This window comes from Euprymna scolopes, chromosome 7 (assembly GCF_053919585.1).
Source record: "Euprymna scolopes isolate OS-2025 chromosome 7, ASM5391958v1, whole genome shotgun sequence".
NCBI lineage: Eukaryota > Metazoa > Mollusca > Cephalopoda > Sepiida > Sepiolidae > Euprymna > Euprymna scolopes.
The window spans coordinates 170,856,147-170,871,632 of record NC_136488.1 but is presented as its reverse complement, the minus strand read 5'-3'; the positions used below and the strand labels follow the sequence as shown (position 1 = coordinate 170,871,632).

Below are 15,486 nucleotides of genomic sequence, written 5' to 3'. Positions count from 1 at the left end.
AACAAAATATTACAATGGAATATCAGAGGGATAAAAGCAAACCAAAATGAACTCACATTATTAATAACAAATATGAGCCCAGCACTTGTCTGTCTACAGGAGACCTTTCTGAAAGAAAATAATACCATCAACATAAAACACTACACATCTTACAACTACATAAATAAAGATACGGACAGAGCTTCTGGAGGCACATCAATACTTGTGAAGAATGAAGTCCCTCAAAGACAAATATAAACACAAACTTGCAAGCAATTGCAGTTTCAGTGACTCTACATAGAACTATAACACTTTGCTCAATATACATCCCTCCAAAAGATACAATCAACGAAACTGAGATAACTCAATTAATAAAACAACTCCCTAAACCCTTTTTTCTACTAGGAGATCTCAACAGTCACAATGTAATATGGGGAAGTAAAGAAACAAATAAAAAAGGAAAAGAAATAGAAAACATAATAAATAAAAATAATCTATGCCTCCTTAATAATCAAAACTACACCTATATGTACCCAGCAACAGGTACTTTCACCGCCATTGACCTTACCTTATGTGATCCTTCCATATATATGGACTATGACTGGAAAGTACACAATGACACCTGTGGGAGTGATCATTTCCCAATCATCCTGGAAAGTCTAAGTACTAGCACTGAACAAAAAACACCCAAATGGAACCTACATAAAGCGGATTGGGAAGACTTCCAGGAACAGTGCAAAAACCAATTAATTATCGAAAAGAATGATGAAGATGACCATTTGTACTACTTCATTAAAACACTCACAAACATAGCAAATAATACCATACCGAAAACAACCAAAACCAACAATCACAACAAACCTTGGTTCACAAAAGAATGCAGAAAAGCCATCAGAGCTCGACGAGCTGCCTTGAGAAAATTCGAAAAGTATCCAACAAGCGAAAATCTGGATTTCTTCAAAAACAACAGAGCAAAAGCCAGACGAATCATAAAGGAATCCAAAAGAACAACCTGGAGAAATTATATATCCAAAATTAATGTGAATACCAAGGCGAAAACAGTTTGGAACATGATGAGGAAAATAGAAGGAAAGTGTAGTAGTACACCAATATCCCACATCTCTAAAGGCAACAAAATATACACCGATCAAAAAGACATTTCCAATAACCTGGCAGATAATTTATCAAAAATTTCATCATGTGACAGACAAACAGAGAAATTCAAAAAGATTAGAGAAAAGGAAGAGAAAAAGAAAATTCTATTTAAATCACAAAATACTGAAAAATACAACCAACCTCTTACCTTGCCTGAATTAAAAGAATCGCTAACCAAATCCCATGACACAGCTACAGGGCCCGATGAAATTCCATATGAAATCCTCAAAAAACTTCCAGAAACCTCAATGAAATACCTACTTGAAATTTTCAATATTATATGGTCCAGTGGAAACGTACCCGAGACCTGGAAAGAGGCCACAATAATACCAATCCCCAAATCTGAAAACTCAAACATCCAATCCCAATCAAGTAACATCTCAGATCCATTGAATTTCAGGCCAATAGCTCTAACAAGCTGCATTTGTAAGACCATGGAAAGGATTATAAACAAAAGACTAATCTGGTTCCTGGAAACAGAGAATCTTATTACAGAACTTCAAACAGGATTCAGGAAAAACCGAAGTTCAATAGACCACATAGTCAGACTTGAAACCTTCATCAGAGAAGCCTTTGTAAGGAAAGAACATTTAACAGCAGTGTTTTTTGACATGGAAAAAGCCTACGATACTGTGTGGAAGTACGGTGTTACAAGGGATCTGAAGGCGCTTGGACTAAAAGGCAGAATGCCAATTTTTATGGAAAATTTTTAAAAAAATAGACGGTTCAGAATAAAGGTTGGCACAGCTCTCTCGGACTTGAAAGAACAAGAGAATGGAGTACCTCAAGGGAGTATACTGTCAGTGACCCTGTTCAGTATCCGAATTAACAACATTGTAAAAAACCTTAACCCTGGGGTAGATTGCTCCCTATATGTGGATGACTTCCTAATATGCTGTAGATCTAGATATATATCTATAATAGAAAGGAAGCTTCAATTGTGCTTAAACAAAGTAATGAGATGGACGGAAGAGAATGGATTTAGATTCTCCAAAAGAAAAACGAAATGCATGCATTTCTGCAAACTAAAGAACATGCATAATGATCCTGTCCTAACCATGGGAGGAATGCCCATACCAGTTACTGACCAGTACAAATTCTTAGGGATTTTATTTGACAAAAAGTTAACATTCATCCCACACATAAACTATCTGAAAAAAAAATGTAACCAAGCTGTAAATCTTCTGAGAGTGGTAGCACATACCGATTGGGGTGCAGACAGGGAAACACTCCTTAAACTTTACAGAGCACTAGTCCGCTCAAAGCTAGACTACGGTTGTTTCATATATGGATCAACCCGAACATCATATATAAAAAGCCTAGACCCTATTCACCATACTGGCCTAAGATTGGCCCTAGGAGCATACAGAACTTCCCCCGTGAACAGTCTATACACGGAAGCACACGAACCCCCACTAGATCTAAGGCGAGAAAAGTTAGCCCTTCAATATTTACTGAAACTGAAGTCTTGCCCAAACAACCCTGCATACCAATGTACCTTCTATCCTAAATATGAAGAACTCTTTAACATGAGAAGAAAAACTATCAAAACGTTCGGGCTCCGAATGAAGGAAAGCATTGAAGAATCGAAAATTCCAATCTCCAGCATTCACAACTTCATACTGCCTAAAACACCCCCATGGACCATGAAACAAGTTGAAATAAAACTCAACCTAAACAAAAAGTCCAAATCTACCACAAACCCTATTGAATACCACGACGAACTTCAACATTTAAAAGTATGATATTCAGACTACACCTTTATCTACACAGACGGGTCTAAAAGCAACAATCACACTGGATGTGCAGCAATGTACCATAAAACCACAATGAAGAGAAATCTTCAAAATGAAGCATCTATATTCACTGCAGAGACTATAGCTATCGATCTAGCACTCAACATAATTTCAGAGGAAACCACCAAAAACTTCATCATTCTCACAGATTCTCTATCAGTCCTATTATCTATACAAAATCAAAAACAAGAAAATCCACTAACAACAAAATTAATAGAAAAAATCAATATCCTTTCAACTACTAAAAACATTATTCTTGTCTGGATCCCCAGCCATGTGGGGATCAAAGGCAATGACAGGGCAGATACAGCTGCAAAAAGATCTTCTCACCTTCCAACTGACAATTTTAAGATTCCACATACTGATCTTAGACCCCAGATAAGAGCATACATACAGGAAAAATGGCAACTGCGGTGGAGTCAGCAAGAGGGCAACAAATTATACTCAATCAAACCTGAACTTAAGGAACGATGTCCGGACATCAAGAGATCACGCCGAGAAGATGTGATACTGACTCGGCTGCGCATAGGACACACCAACTTTACTCATTCTTATATACTAAATGGAGAATCGGCGCCAGAGTGCATCCCATGCCAGGAGACACTCACAGTAAAACATATCCTAGTTGGGTGTGATGACCTTGCCCCAACTAGAAAATTATATTATACAGAAAGCAATATGGAAGACCTTTTTGAAAAGGTCAACTCAGCAAATATTCTAGCATACCTAAGGAAAGTAAATTTATATAAGAAAATTTAAGGAAATTTAAAGTCATCCAAATATACACATCCATGTATGAATACAACATTTAATTTCTTAGTTCAATTTTATAAAAAAAGGGAGGAAAGGCTGAAAAAGTCATTCCCCCCCTCCCAATAAAAAAGTTAAAAAAAAAAAAAAAGGACTCCGACATTAAATGACCACATAGGTTGATATGCCGTAAAACCAATCAATCAATCAATCAATCAAACAGATGGAAAGTTTTTAGTAGGAAATTCTATTCATAAAATTTCCATTTGATGTAATTCACATGGAAAAAATGTTCACATGAGTTCTTGTTGCGAATGTCTTACAAGTAGAAATTCGAGATTGGAGCTCAGTCGAGCGTGTGCCATTATCTTTGTGTACACGTTAAAACTGATGATCATCATATTGTGATGTAGCTGGTTTTGAACAAATAGCAGTTTCTCGCCAGCCAAGAAAGAAGAACTCGTAACAAAAAAATTGATAAAAAAAATATAAAACACTTGTTTATTTCTTGCTTTGTGTTGCATGCTTCAGTCTGCCTGCAGGAGTAGGAAGCAGGAGGTGGATGGATTTCAGCGAGACACAGTGCAGCAATGTAACTCCTGGATCACCGTCGCTCTTTAACTCCCTTCTCTCTGATGCCTCACTTGTTTATATCAACCTGTTCTCTTTCAGGTGTTTAATCCTGGCAGCTGTGAGATAAACTTTATCTATTCACCTCCGGCGATGTCAGTTATTTTACTTTGCCAATTGCCTGCGTGTGTGTATTTGCGCATACAGTCTCAACACTCAACAGTAATTGATTTAACACCTGTTTTACATGCTGGCGTGGGCAGCTTTTAGAAAAATTGATTTTAAAACTAACTTATCTGAAGCCAGGCCTTTATTTCTCTTTTTTCTCCCAAATTCATTTTTCATTTCCTCTCATCTGAACTGTGACCTCAACTGTTCTATATTTACTAACCTTTTATCTATTATTTCAATGTAACCATACCATCAAAGTCTACTCTTTTGCATGCATTTCTCAATATTGTTCAGATTTCATCTTTCTCGAATCATCAAATTTAATCCTGTCTTTAAGACTCAAATTATACAACCATCGTATCATTCTTATTTCTTTCCATAAAAAATAGAAACGAGAATCTGCAATTTCTTCACACCTATGAATAAGCAACTTGTATTCAGTTAAATGCATGCACTGAAATGATTACAGTGATGTTTCAGTAATAAAGACTCGTCTTTAAAAAAAGATTCAATCTGCCATAAAATTGTTAAAAGCAAAACATGCCTATGGAGTGGTGTGTGTTAATGCTCACTCAAGCCATGTTCAATGTAAACGATGGATATACAGTGGTGAGTCGGTTCAAACCCAGTATAACACAGCTCTGATACTTTTTTTAGTGTGAGGTTGGATATACCAAAGCTTGATGAACGCTTGACAATCAGTCGATTACATTGGTTTGATCATGCTGAGGTGAACGACTCAGATGAGAAAAGACAAAGACTTTAAAGTGTAAGCTCAGTAGAAAGTTGGACGACCGAAGAAAACTTAGATACAAACCATCAATAAGGATTGTCGATGGAATTTGAACGGAATCAACCCTCAAAAGTGCCAACCTTGGCAACTGAAATCTATTGACCAACGGCAATAACCAAATAAAATGATGATTTTCCATTTATAATTTACTAATTGTATCTATCCAGCGTTACCCGGGATGGTATGAAGTCATTTTTGTTTTTAATTTTATTTGTTTGAACAGTTTTAAACTTTAGGTAGATGACTTGTATTATATTCTTTAATTTAAAATTTGCTGATTTTTATTAAGTGCTTATTCAAAATTGTTTTATATATAACAGTTGTCTGAATTGTGCTAAGTCATTTTAAAAATAAATTATGGTGTTATTATATTGCCAATAACATGGTACAACAATAACAAACAAAAATTGGCTAGTCAGAATTTGATTTTTTTTTTTTTTGTCAGCTTAAATGCTATCTGGGTCTGACTTGGAAATTCCACTTAATAACTTCATATGTTTGATTATTATTTATAGTTCTTTTGTTTTGTTTTTTTTCCAGAAAACATGCAAGTTTAGTTGAATTAAATATTAAAGTGATGGATGCCTTACAAATGTATCACAATCTGATGAAGGAAAATCCCGGATTTTATATGCCGCCTCATCAATCAGGCCCTCACCAGATGCCACCACCACCACCACAACAGCAGCAACAGCAGCAGCAAACACCTCCGACTTATATTCCATCTGGACATCCACCAGTAAGATAACATGTTTTTTTATTCTTTCCTTTTTATTTTTTTTTTTTCATCTTTTTATTTTTACAATTTTGAAAATTTTTAGATGAGGATTGATTATTCCTATTTGGATTCATCGGATTAGTGTTCTCAGGATTAGTGTTCTCATCTTGAGTGTGATTTTCACAACGTTTCGATCGATGTAATCTCCGACCTTCTTCAGGTGATCTTTTTGAACTCTGGATTCTTTGTCAAACTTGGGAAGTCTTTACGGAATTTTGAACAGAAGTCTTTATTTAGTCCATAGGGGTAGCAAGAACCTGTGGTGCAATGGATAAAGTACTTGGTAAATTCAGTTGGAGAGTAGACAACGCATTGTGGATGTGTTATCGGCAGCTCTCGTTACTCTAGCTTCTCCTTATTTGTCCCTCAGTCCTCATTTCTAATGGGTGATTTTTCTGACAAAGGGTAAAGAAAAAGCTGCTTTCCAGGACGGCAGTACTTTGTGAACAGTAGCCTGAGATGTCGGAAAATTTGTTTCTATGTCTATCCTTGTGGTCATGTCACTAGTAAGGGTGTTGGAGGTAAACTTTTCATCTGGGCTGACATTATCCGCCTGATAGTCAGGGACCCGAACCTTGGATTAACTACTAAGGAGGCTGTCCTATCAGCAGGTACAAAGTACTGGGGCTGCTGTATTGCCATCTGGTGAATGGATTCTGGACCATGCAGTAGCTTCTGGTGGGGCCTCTCGATGCCATACTAGTGGGTAATTGTTACGGAGTTACCTTATCATGTGCTACAAAAAAAAAAAAAAATTTCCTGTCTTTTTCTGTCCTGCTTTCCCTCTCTGTCCAGTTCTAATCAGGTCTATCGACCTGTTCCACAAATCTCAAATCGAAATATCTCCAGAAAAACATCACCAATAAACCTAGAACCCCATCCTCCAACGTAGACCTCTACTACCATGTCTCCTCCTCCAACATCAGGGGTCTACGTTCCAACCTTCCAGAGGCTGAAACCCAATTACAGGAGAGAAAACCGGACATATTCTTCCTAAGCGAAACTGGCATAGGGCCAACCACTTCCCTAGACAAGTTCATAATTAAAGGATACTCTAACTTAACATCTAAATCTGACCCCCAAGATCGCCATGGGCATGGAATATGTGCCTACATTAAAGATGGTTTTCCATGTGGTAGGGATATCGCCAGTGAAGACCCTAATTTACCTTATATGTGCTTCAGGGTTGCTATTGCTTACACCACTGCATTTATATTTGTTCTCTATCGCCCCCACAACAGCGGAGTTACTCTCTTTAAGAGCATGTCTGAGAAAATTGACCACATCCTGTCTCCCAAAACACATACTTAAATCATTCGTTGACATCTATACTGATGACACGACCATCTATGGCAACACATCAAAGGCCGTAAATGATGATGTTCTCTCTGATTCTCTCTCCTCTGATCTTGAGCACATGGTACAGTGGAGGAAGAGGTGGCTGGTTACTTTTAATGCATCTAAAACCAAGCTCCTATCTTTACATCATCAACACCCAGATTCCCGTCTGGCATCAATTGAAATGGATGGCTCTCTCTCGTCTAGGGGAAGCCCCATGTTTTGATAAACTTCTGGGCTTGACCTTTACTCCTGACCTGAAATGGAACACGTACATCAAATCTGTTGCCAAGGTCACTAGAAAAATGGTCAGATCCTTCTACCGCTCCAGAAGATATCTCACTACTGATGCAATTCTCTATCTATATAAAAGCCAAGTACGTCCAAGGATGGAATACTGCTGCCATATCTGGGCAGGAGCTGCTATCCTGCCTTGACAGAGTACAAAATAGACTTTGTGATTTAGTGAGGGATGCCTTTTTCTCTTCCCTGCAACCTTTCTCCCACAGGAGAGACATTGCAAGCTTGTCTTTGTTTTATCGTTACTTTGGCAAGTGCTCATCTGAGCTCCAATCCCTGGTTCCCCCCTCGCCAATCTTTCACGAAAAACACCCGTCTAGCTGAAACCACTGTCAAAAATTTTCCCCACTTTTCTGTGCCAAAACTCAAATGTAGATTCCATGAACAAAGCTTCTTTCTTAGAAGTGCATGCTAGTGGAACTCTGTTCCGTTTGCCTGTTTCCCACCTGACTACAACCTGGATGTCTTCAAGTCTAACAAAAACAAATTCCTGATGAACCGCCCCCTTAAGTAAGACACTTTATCAAATTTCAACACGCACTGTACACGCAATAACCCTTATCCCCAAGTGGCTTCCAGGCCTTGATAAGTGGTCACCACCTTGTAAAAAAAAAAAAAAAGTTGTAAAAGTTACAATCCTGAAAGTTGAAGGTTCAATCCTTATTGCAAATGATAAAAAAAATATGATAGTGAATTACTTAGCCATAACTGAGTAGAAGTCTTGATGGAATAAGAGTATTCCACCCTCGTTTGGATTTTTGAAGTCAACAGAAAATTCCAGAAGTCAACAAGAAGGTTGGAAGGTTACATCAACCGAAACATGAAAATCACACTCAAGATGAGAACTGCAGTCGGAAGAATCCTAATGTTTTTCTTCTTTTTTTTTAATTTTTAAAAATTATTTTCAATTATTTAAAAAAAAAAATTTTTAATTAATTTTTAATTAAAAAAAAATTTTTTTGTTCAATTCATATCAAAGAAAATTAAAGATTTTTTTTTTCCTACGATAATCAATAATCACTTGCCAGTCAACTAGATATCTGTGCGTGATGGTGTAGATGTTTACTGCGTTTTACAACTTCATATCAGATGAAGTATCCATAAAGTGATGCCCTGCAAACGATGATAAAAACAATGAAATGTTGAATGGTGGTTACTGTTATTTAAAAAAAAAAAATCATAATTGGAAGTTGAAATTTTGTCCAAACTTTGAGCGTGAATTCCTTGAAACCATACAAATGCGAAACTTCATTAGCTACAATGTGGGTCAAGTAGTGAGCCTCTACAATGAATCAAAGTTTGATAATTTTTTTTTTTTTTCTTACCTTTCTGCGATTTTGACCTAAATATCCCAAAATTACGTGATTATGTGATTTTGAAACACCTCAATTTGTTTCTTTACAGGACATCGCCTGATCAAAAAAAAAAAAAAATATCCACCTACTGTCAACCTACTTCCCTACCCCCCTCTATTTGATAAAATCAAAAGTAAAACCCTTAAACTTTTTGGCCATGTCAAACAATGAACCGCTGCTGTATCAAAGTTATGCTTTGAGGGTATGTTAGACGGCAAAGAGAAGGTGAAGAGAAAATGCTTTTGATTGGACATTTCTCAAAAGTTAGGCGTCCATCAACCAACTTGCCCTGGATCTGAAGGAATGGCGAAAAATAAGTCAGATGGGTTAATCATGCAAATTACATTGGTTCTAAATTAAACGATGATTGATATTTATGTTAAGGCGAAAGTAATAGGAACAAAAATGGATGGTAACATTCAATGCTGTCAAGACTAACCTTGTTTACTTCAATAATTACAGAAAATCTTCTCGACCATAAACTCCTCAGCCTAACATTCACAGGCAACATGAGTTGGAACAGATACATTGAGAGCATTGCCAAGCCTGCTGCGAAGAAGGTGGGCTCTCTCTACTGTGCTAGAAAGTTACTTATAGAGGTACAGGATACTTTCAGGCATAAGGCCATCTTTCGCCCACGTATGGAGTATTGTTGTCATATTTGTGATCGACTACAATCTCTCATTCCTTGACAGGGTTCAAAAGAGAGTCGCCAACCTGATAGGTCCTGAATTGTCATCAAAGCGTCAGCCTCTGTCCCATCGATGAAATGTTGCATCCCTCTGCCTGTTCTACAAGTATTTTAATGGTGAATGTTCTGATGAACTACAAGCACTTGTACCCCCTCGACGTAAATATCTCTGAGAAACCTGACAAGCAGCTAAATCCCACCCCTTCACAGTAGAGATCCCTAGATGTAAGAAAGCCTTCTACTCCAGTAGTTTCTTCCTCAGAACTGCTAGACTTCGGAATTCCCTTCCGGGATCCTGTTTTCCTAACTGTACTGACATGCAGAAGTTCAAGTGTAATGCGAACAGACATCTTGCTGCCCACCTCCCTTCATAATGCCTCTGCAACTTATGTCTCCAATAGAAGCTCCCTACTTCAAAATGGTACTGTGCCTTGTTTGGGGTGAAAATTGAATAATAAAAAAAAATTGTGGTTGTAATAGAGACTATTGAAAAAAAGCCAACTTAACCCGACTTGAATGGGGAGGGGGTTCTAGAAGTGAACCTATTTAAAAACAAAGGGCAGATAACTCCACAGTAATAAAAACTGGAGATCAGCCTTATAATGCTAAAGATTTTACATTAATTGCTTAAAATTGTTTTAAAATGATTTTTTTTGTAAAATAAATAAATAAAACTATTTGGTTGAACCTTTTTTTTATATCAAATATCATTTTCTGTTGAATCTAAAAATGCTTACATCTGCTAATTTGCTAATTTCGTTCTGTCCACAGCAACAATATGCCAATCCAGCTCAGTATATAAATCCTGCTCAAGGTCCTCCTCCTCCTCCTTCGGCAACTGCAGCAGTGAGTGGTCCTTCACATGGAATGCATAGTAACACTGCACCTGGCGCCCAGGGTCCAATGCCTGCCTCTATGATGGCCCAGCAACCTGCCCCTGCTCAGAACATGAATGGTAATTCTATTGTTGGATCTGCAGGACAGCAACCATATAACGGGTTTGTATAATTCGATCATTTTTTTGTGAGAAATTTCTGTTCATATCTTGTTAAAAGTATTTTAGAAATGAAAGAAATTTTGTTTGCAATTTCTGTATTTATCGATCTTGTTGCAGTACACTTGAAAGCAGCAAATTTTTATTTGTACGTTTTAGAATTGTCGATGAAAAGGCAGAAAAGCTAAATGAATATGTTTAAAGGAACATTTCTAAATACATTTAAACAAAATTAACAGAATGATCTCTAAGGCTCATTCAACTATTATCTCATCAGGTGAAAACGATAGTTTTAAATGAATGAGAAACATTTGACAAAAAGAACAGAAAGGGGAATTTGTATGTGTTACTTTTTTAAGTGATTAAAATAAATATGTTACTTATTTAAGTGATTAAAATAAATATGTTACTTATTTAAGTGATTAAAATAAATATGTTACGTATTTGTTAAGTGATTAAAATATTCGTTTACAAACAATTAAGCTTTTTCTGCAACTAACCAGCAACAATACCTCCACGAATAAACTAAAGGATTCATTTGAAACCCTGTTTAGATTAGATTGTTGATTTCGATGTAATGATTACCAAGTTCAACGAGCTGATTGTGATCAAGATCCTGAAGAAGGTTGAAATGTGAATTGATGAGGATTGTAGTTGAAAAATTTGTTTTTAAATATTTTAATCATTCACAATTTATCCAGGCATAAAACCATTTGAGGATAAGGATTAATCCAAAGTCTGTTTTTTTTTTTTTGTTTGTTTTTTTTCTAATGATATTTGCAATTTAAACTTTTGAATTCATAAAAATTTCCAAGTTTTTTTGTATATTTTTAAAGATTCCCTCCAAATTCCCAATATATTTACTTTTGTCTGTTCCCCTCCACCTAATATTTTGTCCTTTGTTTTGTGTTTCAGAGTAAATCCTGCTGCACCATCAAATAGTCTGTCGATGAGTAACTATGGCCCACCCTCCTCAAATTACACTCCTCCTTCAATGACCAACATCGCCATGCCAAACATGGACACTGGCTATGGACTTCCACCTTCCTCTGTGGCTGGAGTAGTGGCCCCTGCTGGAGGTGTTATTTACCAGCAACCGCCACCCCCTCAGCCGCTTTTGTGATACGACACGGCACAATTGCCCTCTTAATTCCGGCTTCAGTTGAGTTTGGTCAGTATCATCAATGAATGTTGCTGCCAGCAGGAACCCCAAACCAATAAAGGCATCTGCAGCAGCAAACGAATAATCATCTGGCTCGATTCTTTTCTTTTCGAAGAGACATTTGTTGAAGCTGAAAGGGAGAGAGGGCATTGCTGTTGTCAGCATCTCTTGTACTGTGATATGCTCCCATTGGAAGCGTGGCCTGCAAATGCGAGACGGGAAAAAGTGTAGGCTTATCAACACTAAGGCATGAGTCATGGTACTGACCAACACCAATATGCAACAGAAACAATCAAAAATATTCATAGGATTTTTAAAATCGTATAATGACAAAATCTGACAGAAAGTATGAGAAAAAATAAAATGGGAAAATGGGCAAACAACAAAAAAAAATAGAAAAGACAAAATCACAAAAAAAAATATCAGTTGACTAATAAAAAAAACTTTTATTCTGATTTTTTTTTTTTTTTTTTTTTTTTTCAATAAAAAAAAAAATTATTAGTCCACTGATGTTTTTAATGCAATTTTTTTTTATACGTATATGCAGTGGTTTGTCCATTTTATTTTTTCTACGCGCACACACACACACACACACACACACACACACACACACACGCATTCATTAGTTATCATTCCAAAACCAGAAAATGTATTTAATTCACATAAGTTTTTCTTTTTTATGAACTAGTCTTACACGCGTTTTGTTGAATAGTGGAAAACCACTAAATGAGTTTAGTTTTGTTGAATCAAACAACTTCTTCAGTGGATGTCTGCTATTCACCGAAACACGTGTAAGATGTACATCATAAAAGAAAAAAAAAATGTGAATTAAATATAACTTCTGGTTTTTAGAATAATAACTAACGATTATATTACGTACACACAAACACGCGCATTATACACCTGGCCACATGTTTACATTCATTAAAATATTCCATGACTCCTGTTTTGTGAATCAACATTCGTTTACTGTGGTGATGATATTTGTAGACGTCGGATGTTTATACGAAAGCTTTTATACAGAGGAATTTCTGTATTTGGTAAAGAAATATATTTACTTTTCTCTTTAATTTAAAAGAAAAATATGTATGAAGGTATTAACCCATTCCCAGTATTTGCTTTAATATATATATATATATATATGAAGGAAGTCTGTTTCAAGGCAAATAAATTTCATCCAACAAAAACTGGTTAGTGTATGGAAGGAGATAAAGAAAATTAATTATAAACACAGAAACATGTTTAACAAAAAATTTATTCTGAAAATTATTTTGACTTGATTGGTCTTGATCATGGAATACACTGACCATTTTACACACACACACACACACACCTTGCTTGTATTGGTTGGTTACGATTGCAGTCATATGAGAAAAAAATCAACACAAAAACAGTGAGCGCCATCCTTTACAAAAAGAATAATTAATAACATAGTTTACCAATGCATTTAATTTTTATTGGAAAGATAATGTGCAGTTGCTCATGATTTTTTTTTTTTCCTTTTTTATGAAGATTATGACATGTTGAATGTCTTAGCATTAAAATCTGTTTAGTGTTGTGTATTAAATCGGAAAACAACACTTAAAATTGGCCAACAGAATTCTTTGTGGCACGATGGCTGTTCAATTAGTTGATCTATAAAATTGGAATGGAGATTAAAACAAAACAAAAGTGTTTTGGGATTTTTATAAAACTAATTTATTTAAAAGAAAGTATTTATTAAATGTTTTACAACTTTATTTTATTATTCCTATGCTTTTTTTTTTAACCATTACCTGGTCCAACTTTTTTGATCAACTAATGAAGCAGAAATCTTGCATTTTTGTGAGGAAAAACTTTCAGCTGGTTTAAGTGTTTTTTTTTGTTTTTTTTCTATTTAATACGCAATATTGTAAACTTGATTTTAATTAAAGTATATTCAACATGTCATGATCTTAAAGCAAACTTTTTTTTTTTTTTTATCGACTGCATATTGTCTTTCCGATAAAATTCTATGGGTTGGAAAACTACATGACTATCAAGATTAATGTTTTAAGAAAAGGAGTTGCTGCAAGGAGTATTGACTATAATAAGGAGTTTGATTTTTTTTATCGTCCTTGTTTTCAATTGGAGCTGACCTTTGAAAAGTTGGGCATGTTTCAATTTGGTAATTTAAAAATTTTTTCTATTTTTAATTTTTTGTTTCAAAATCTTGTTCAAGCCGTGCTACTCCGCTATACCTGATATTCTCTTGTGATACAAAGAATGGAAAAATGAGACAAACATTCTCTTAGAAAATTAAGTACAAATGTAGTGTTTTTTTGTTTTTGTATTTTTTTAACAAGTCTTATAGATGGTTGCGTTCTTTGATACGATAAGGTCACATTAAAAAATGGACGCTTTCTGTTGGTTTAGGAACACAAATGAACAATGTTTTATTTTTTGCTTTAAACTTTAATTCAAATCGGAAATGATTTTTGGGGGCTTCTATATTATAAAAACAAAAAAAAAATATTGAATTTCCAGTAAAGCAAAATGGGCCTACTTAATTGTCAGGTCTCAAATAGTAATACATCCAAAAATTATGGAAAATGATAATGTGAAAAAATAATTATTAATGTAAAATTGTTTTTGATAAAATTTATATGGGGGAATAAATTTTGTCCGACATTTTGAATTACATTTGTCATGTGACATAAGAAACAAAACAATCATCTCCCCTATCAACTCCTCTTTTTTTTTTTTTTAGTAAGAGTAATATAGTGATTTCATGTCCTTTCACAAATTTTTTTTCCGTTATTTTTTTACCTTACTGTTTTTCATAATTTCTGGATATGTAACTATTTGAGACCTAGCAATTACGTAGGTACTATTTGTTTCACTTGAAATTCATTATTTTTATTTATTTTTTTTTTTTTATAATATAAAAGCGCCTGCCTTTTTTTTTTTTTTTTTTTAACCAAAAATTTAAAAGCTTAGAAATCATTTAAAAACTTGTAACAGTGAAAATAAGCAAATCCACCATTTTGATTTGCTTTTATAAAAAGATTGAAAAAACACTGACATGTGTGATTAGTCACAAGCATTTTTTTAGTTTTATATTATTCGGGTGATTGTCATCTTTATTGCTATTTCTGCAACGTTTCGGCTGATATAAATTCTGACCTTCAAGTGCATGTGTTTTCAAATTCAGAAAGACTTGTACAAAATTTCAAACCGAATCATTTATTCCGTATGAGTTTGTCGAGTTTAAAATAAAGATTCCCAAGTTTCAAAAGATTCACGTAAATAAGAGTAGAAATTAAATCCGTAAAAAACAATTGTGAAAATAAAATGAAAATAATAGGCCGAATAATTAAAACAAATTATCAATCATTATCTCAAAAAAAATTCCGAAATTTTAAAGTCTTCAAACTGTTCATTAGAAAAGTGGTTCCTAATTTTGACAGAAAAAAAAGGGTCAAGTATCGCGGTTCATTTATGTTTCTTACTGATGAGAAAGCATTAAGTTTTTTGAACACTGTTACCGTGTCGTATCAACAAACCAAATTTTGGATGCTGCATGAATGCATGAATTAAACGATGTGTCCGACGTCGTGGAAAATGTATTGCATGTTGGTGGTATAAGTTATTAAATTTGTCACTTGTTTGGGAGGGGGGCATCATTTGTTTAAA

General features: G+C 35.0%; 1 protein-coding gene across 1 annotated transcript in view; it reads left to right on the top strand.

Moving 5' to 3' along the window:
• The window catches only part of LOC145280143 (signal transducing adapter molecule 1-like), a gene marked incomplete in the record, with an annotated part of 80,184 nt that extends 67,880 nt beyond the window's left edge, over positions 1-12,304 (top strand). The window contains 3 exon segments of the mRNA XM_080131911.1: positions 5,755-5,953; positions 10,448-10,674; positions 11,586-12,304. Coding sequence (XP_079988037.1) covers positions 5,755-5,953; positions 10,448-10,674; positions 11,586-11,793 — 634 coding nt within the window.
• Between the last annotated feature and the right edge of the window lie 3,182 nt (positions 12,305-15,486).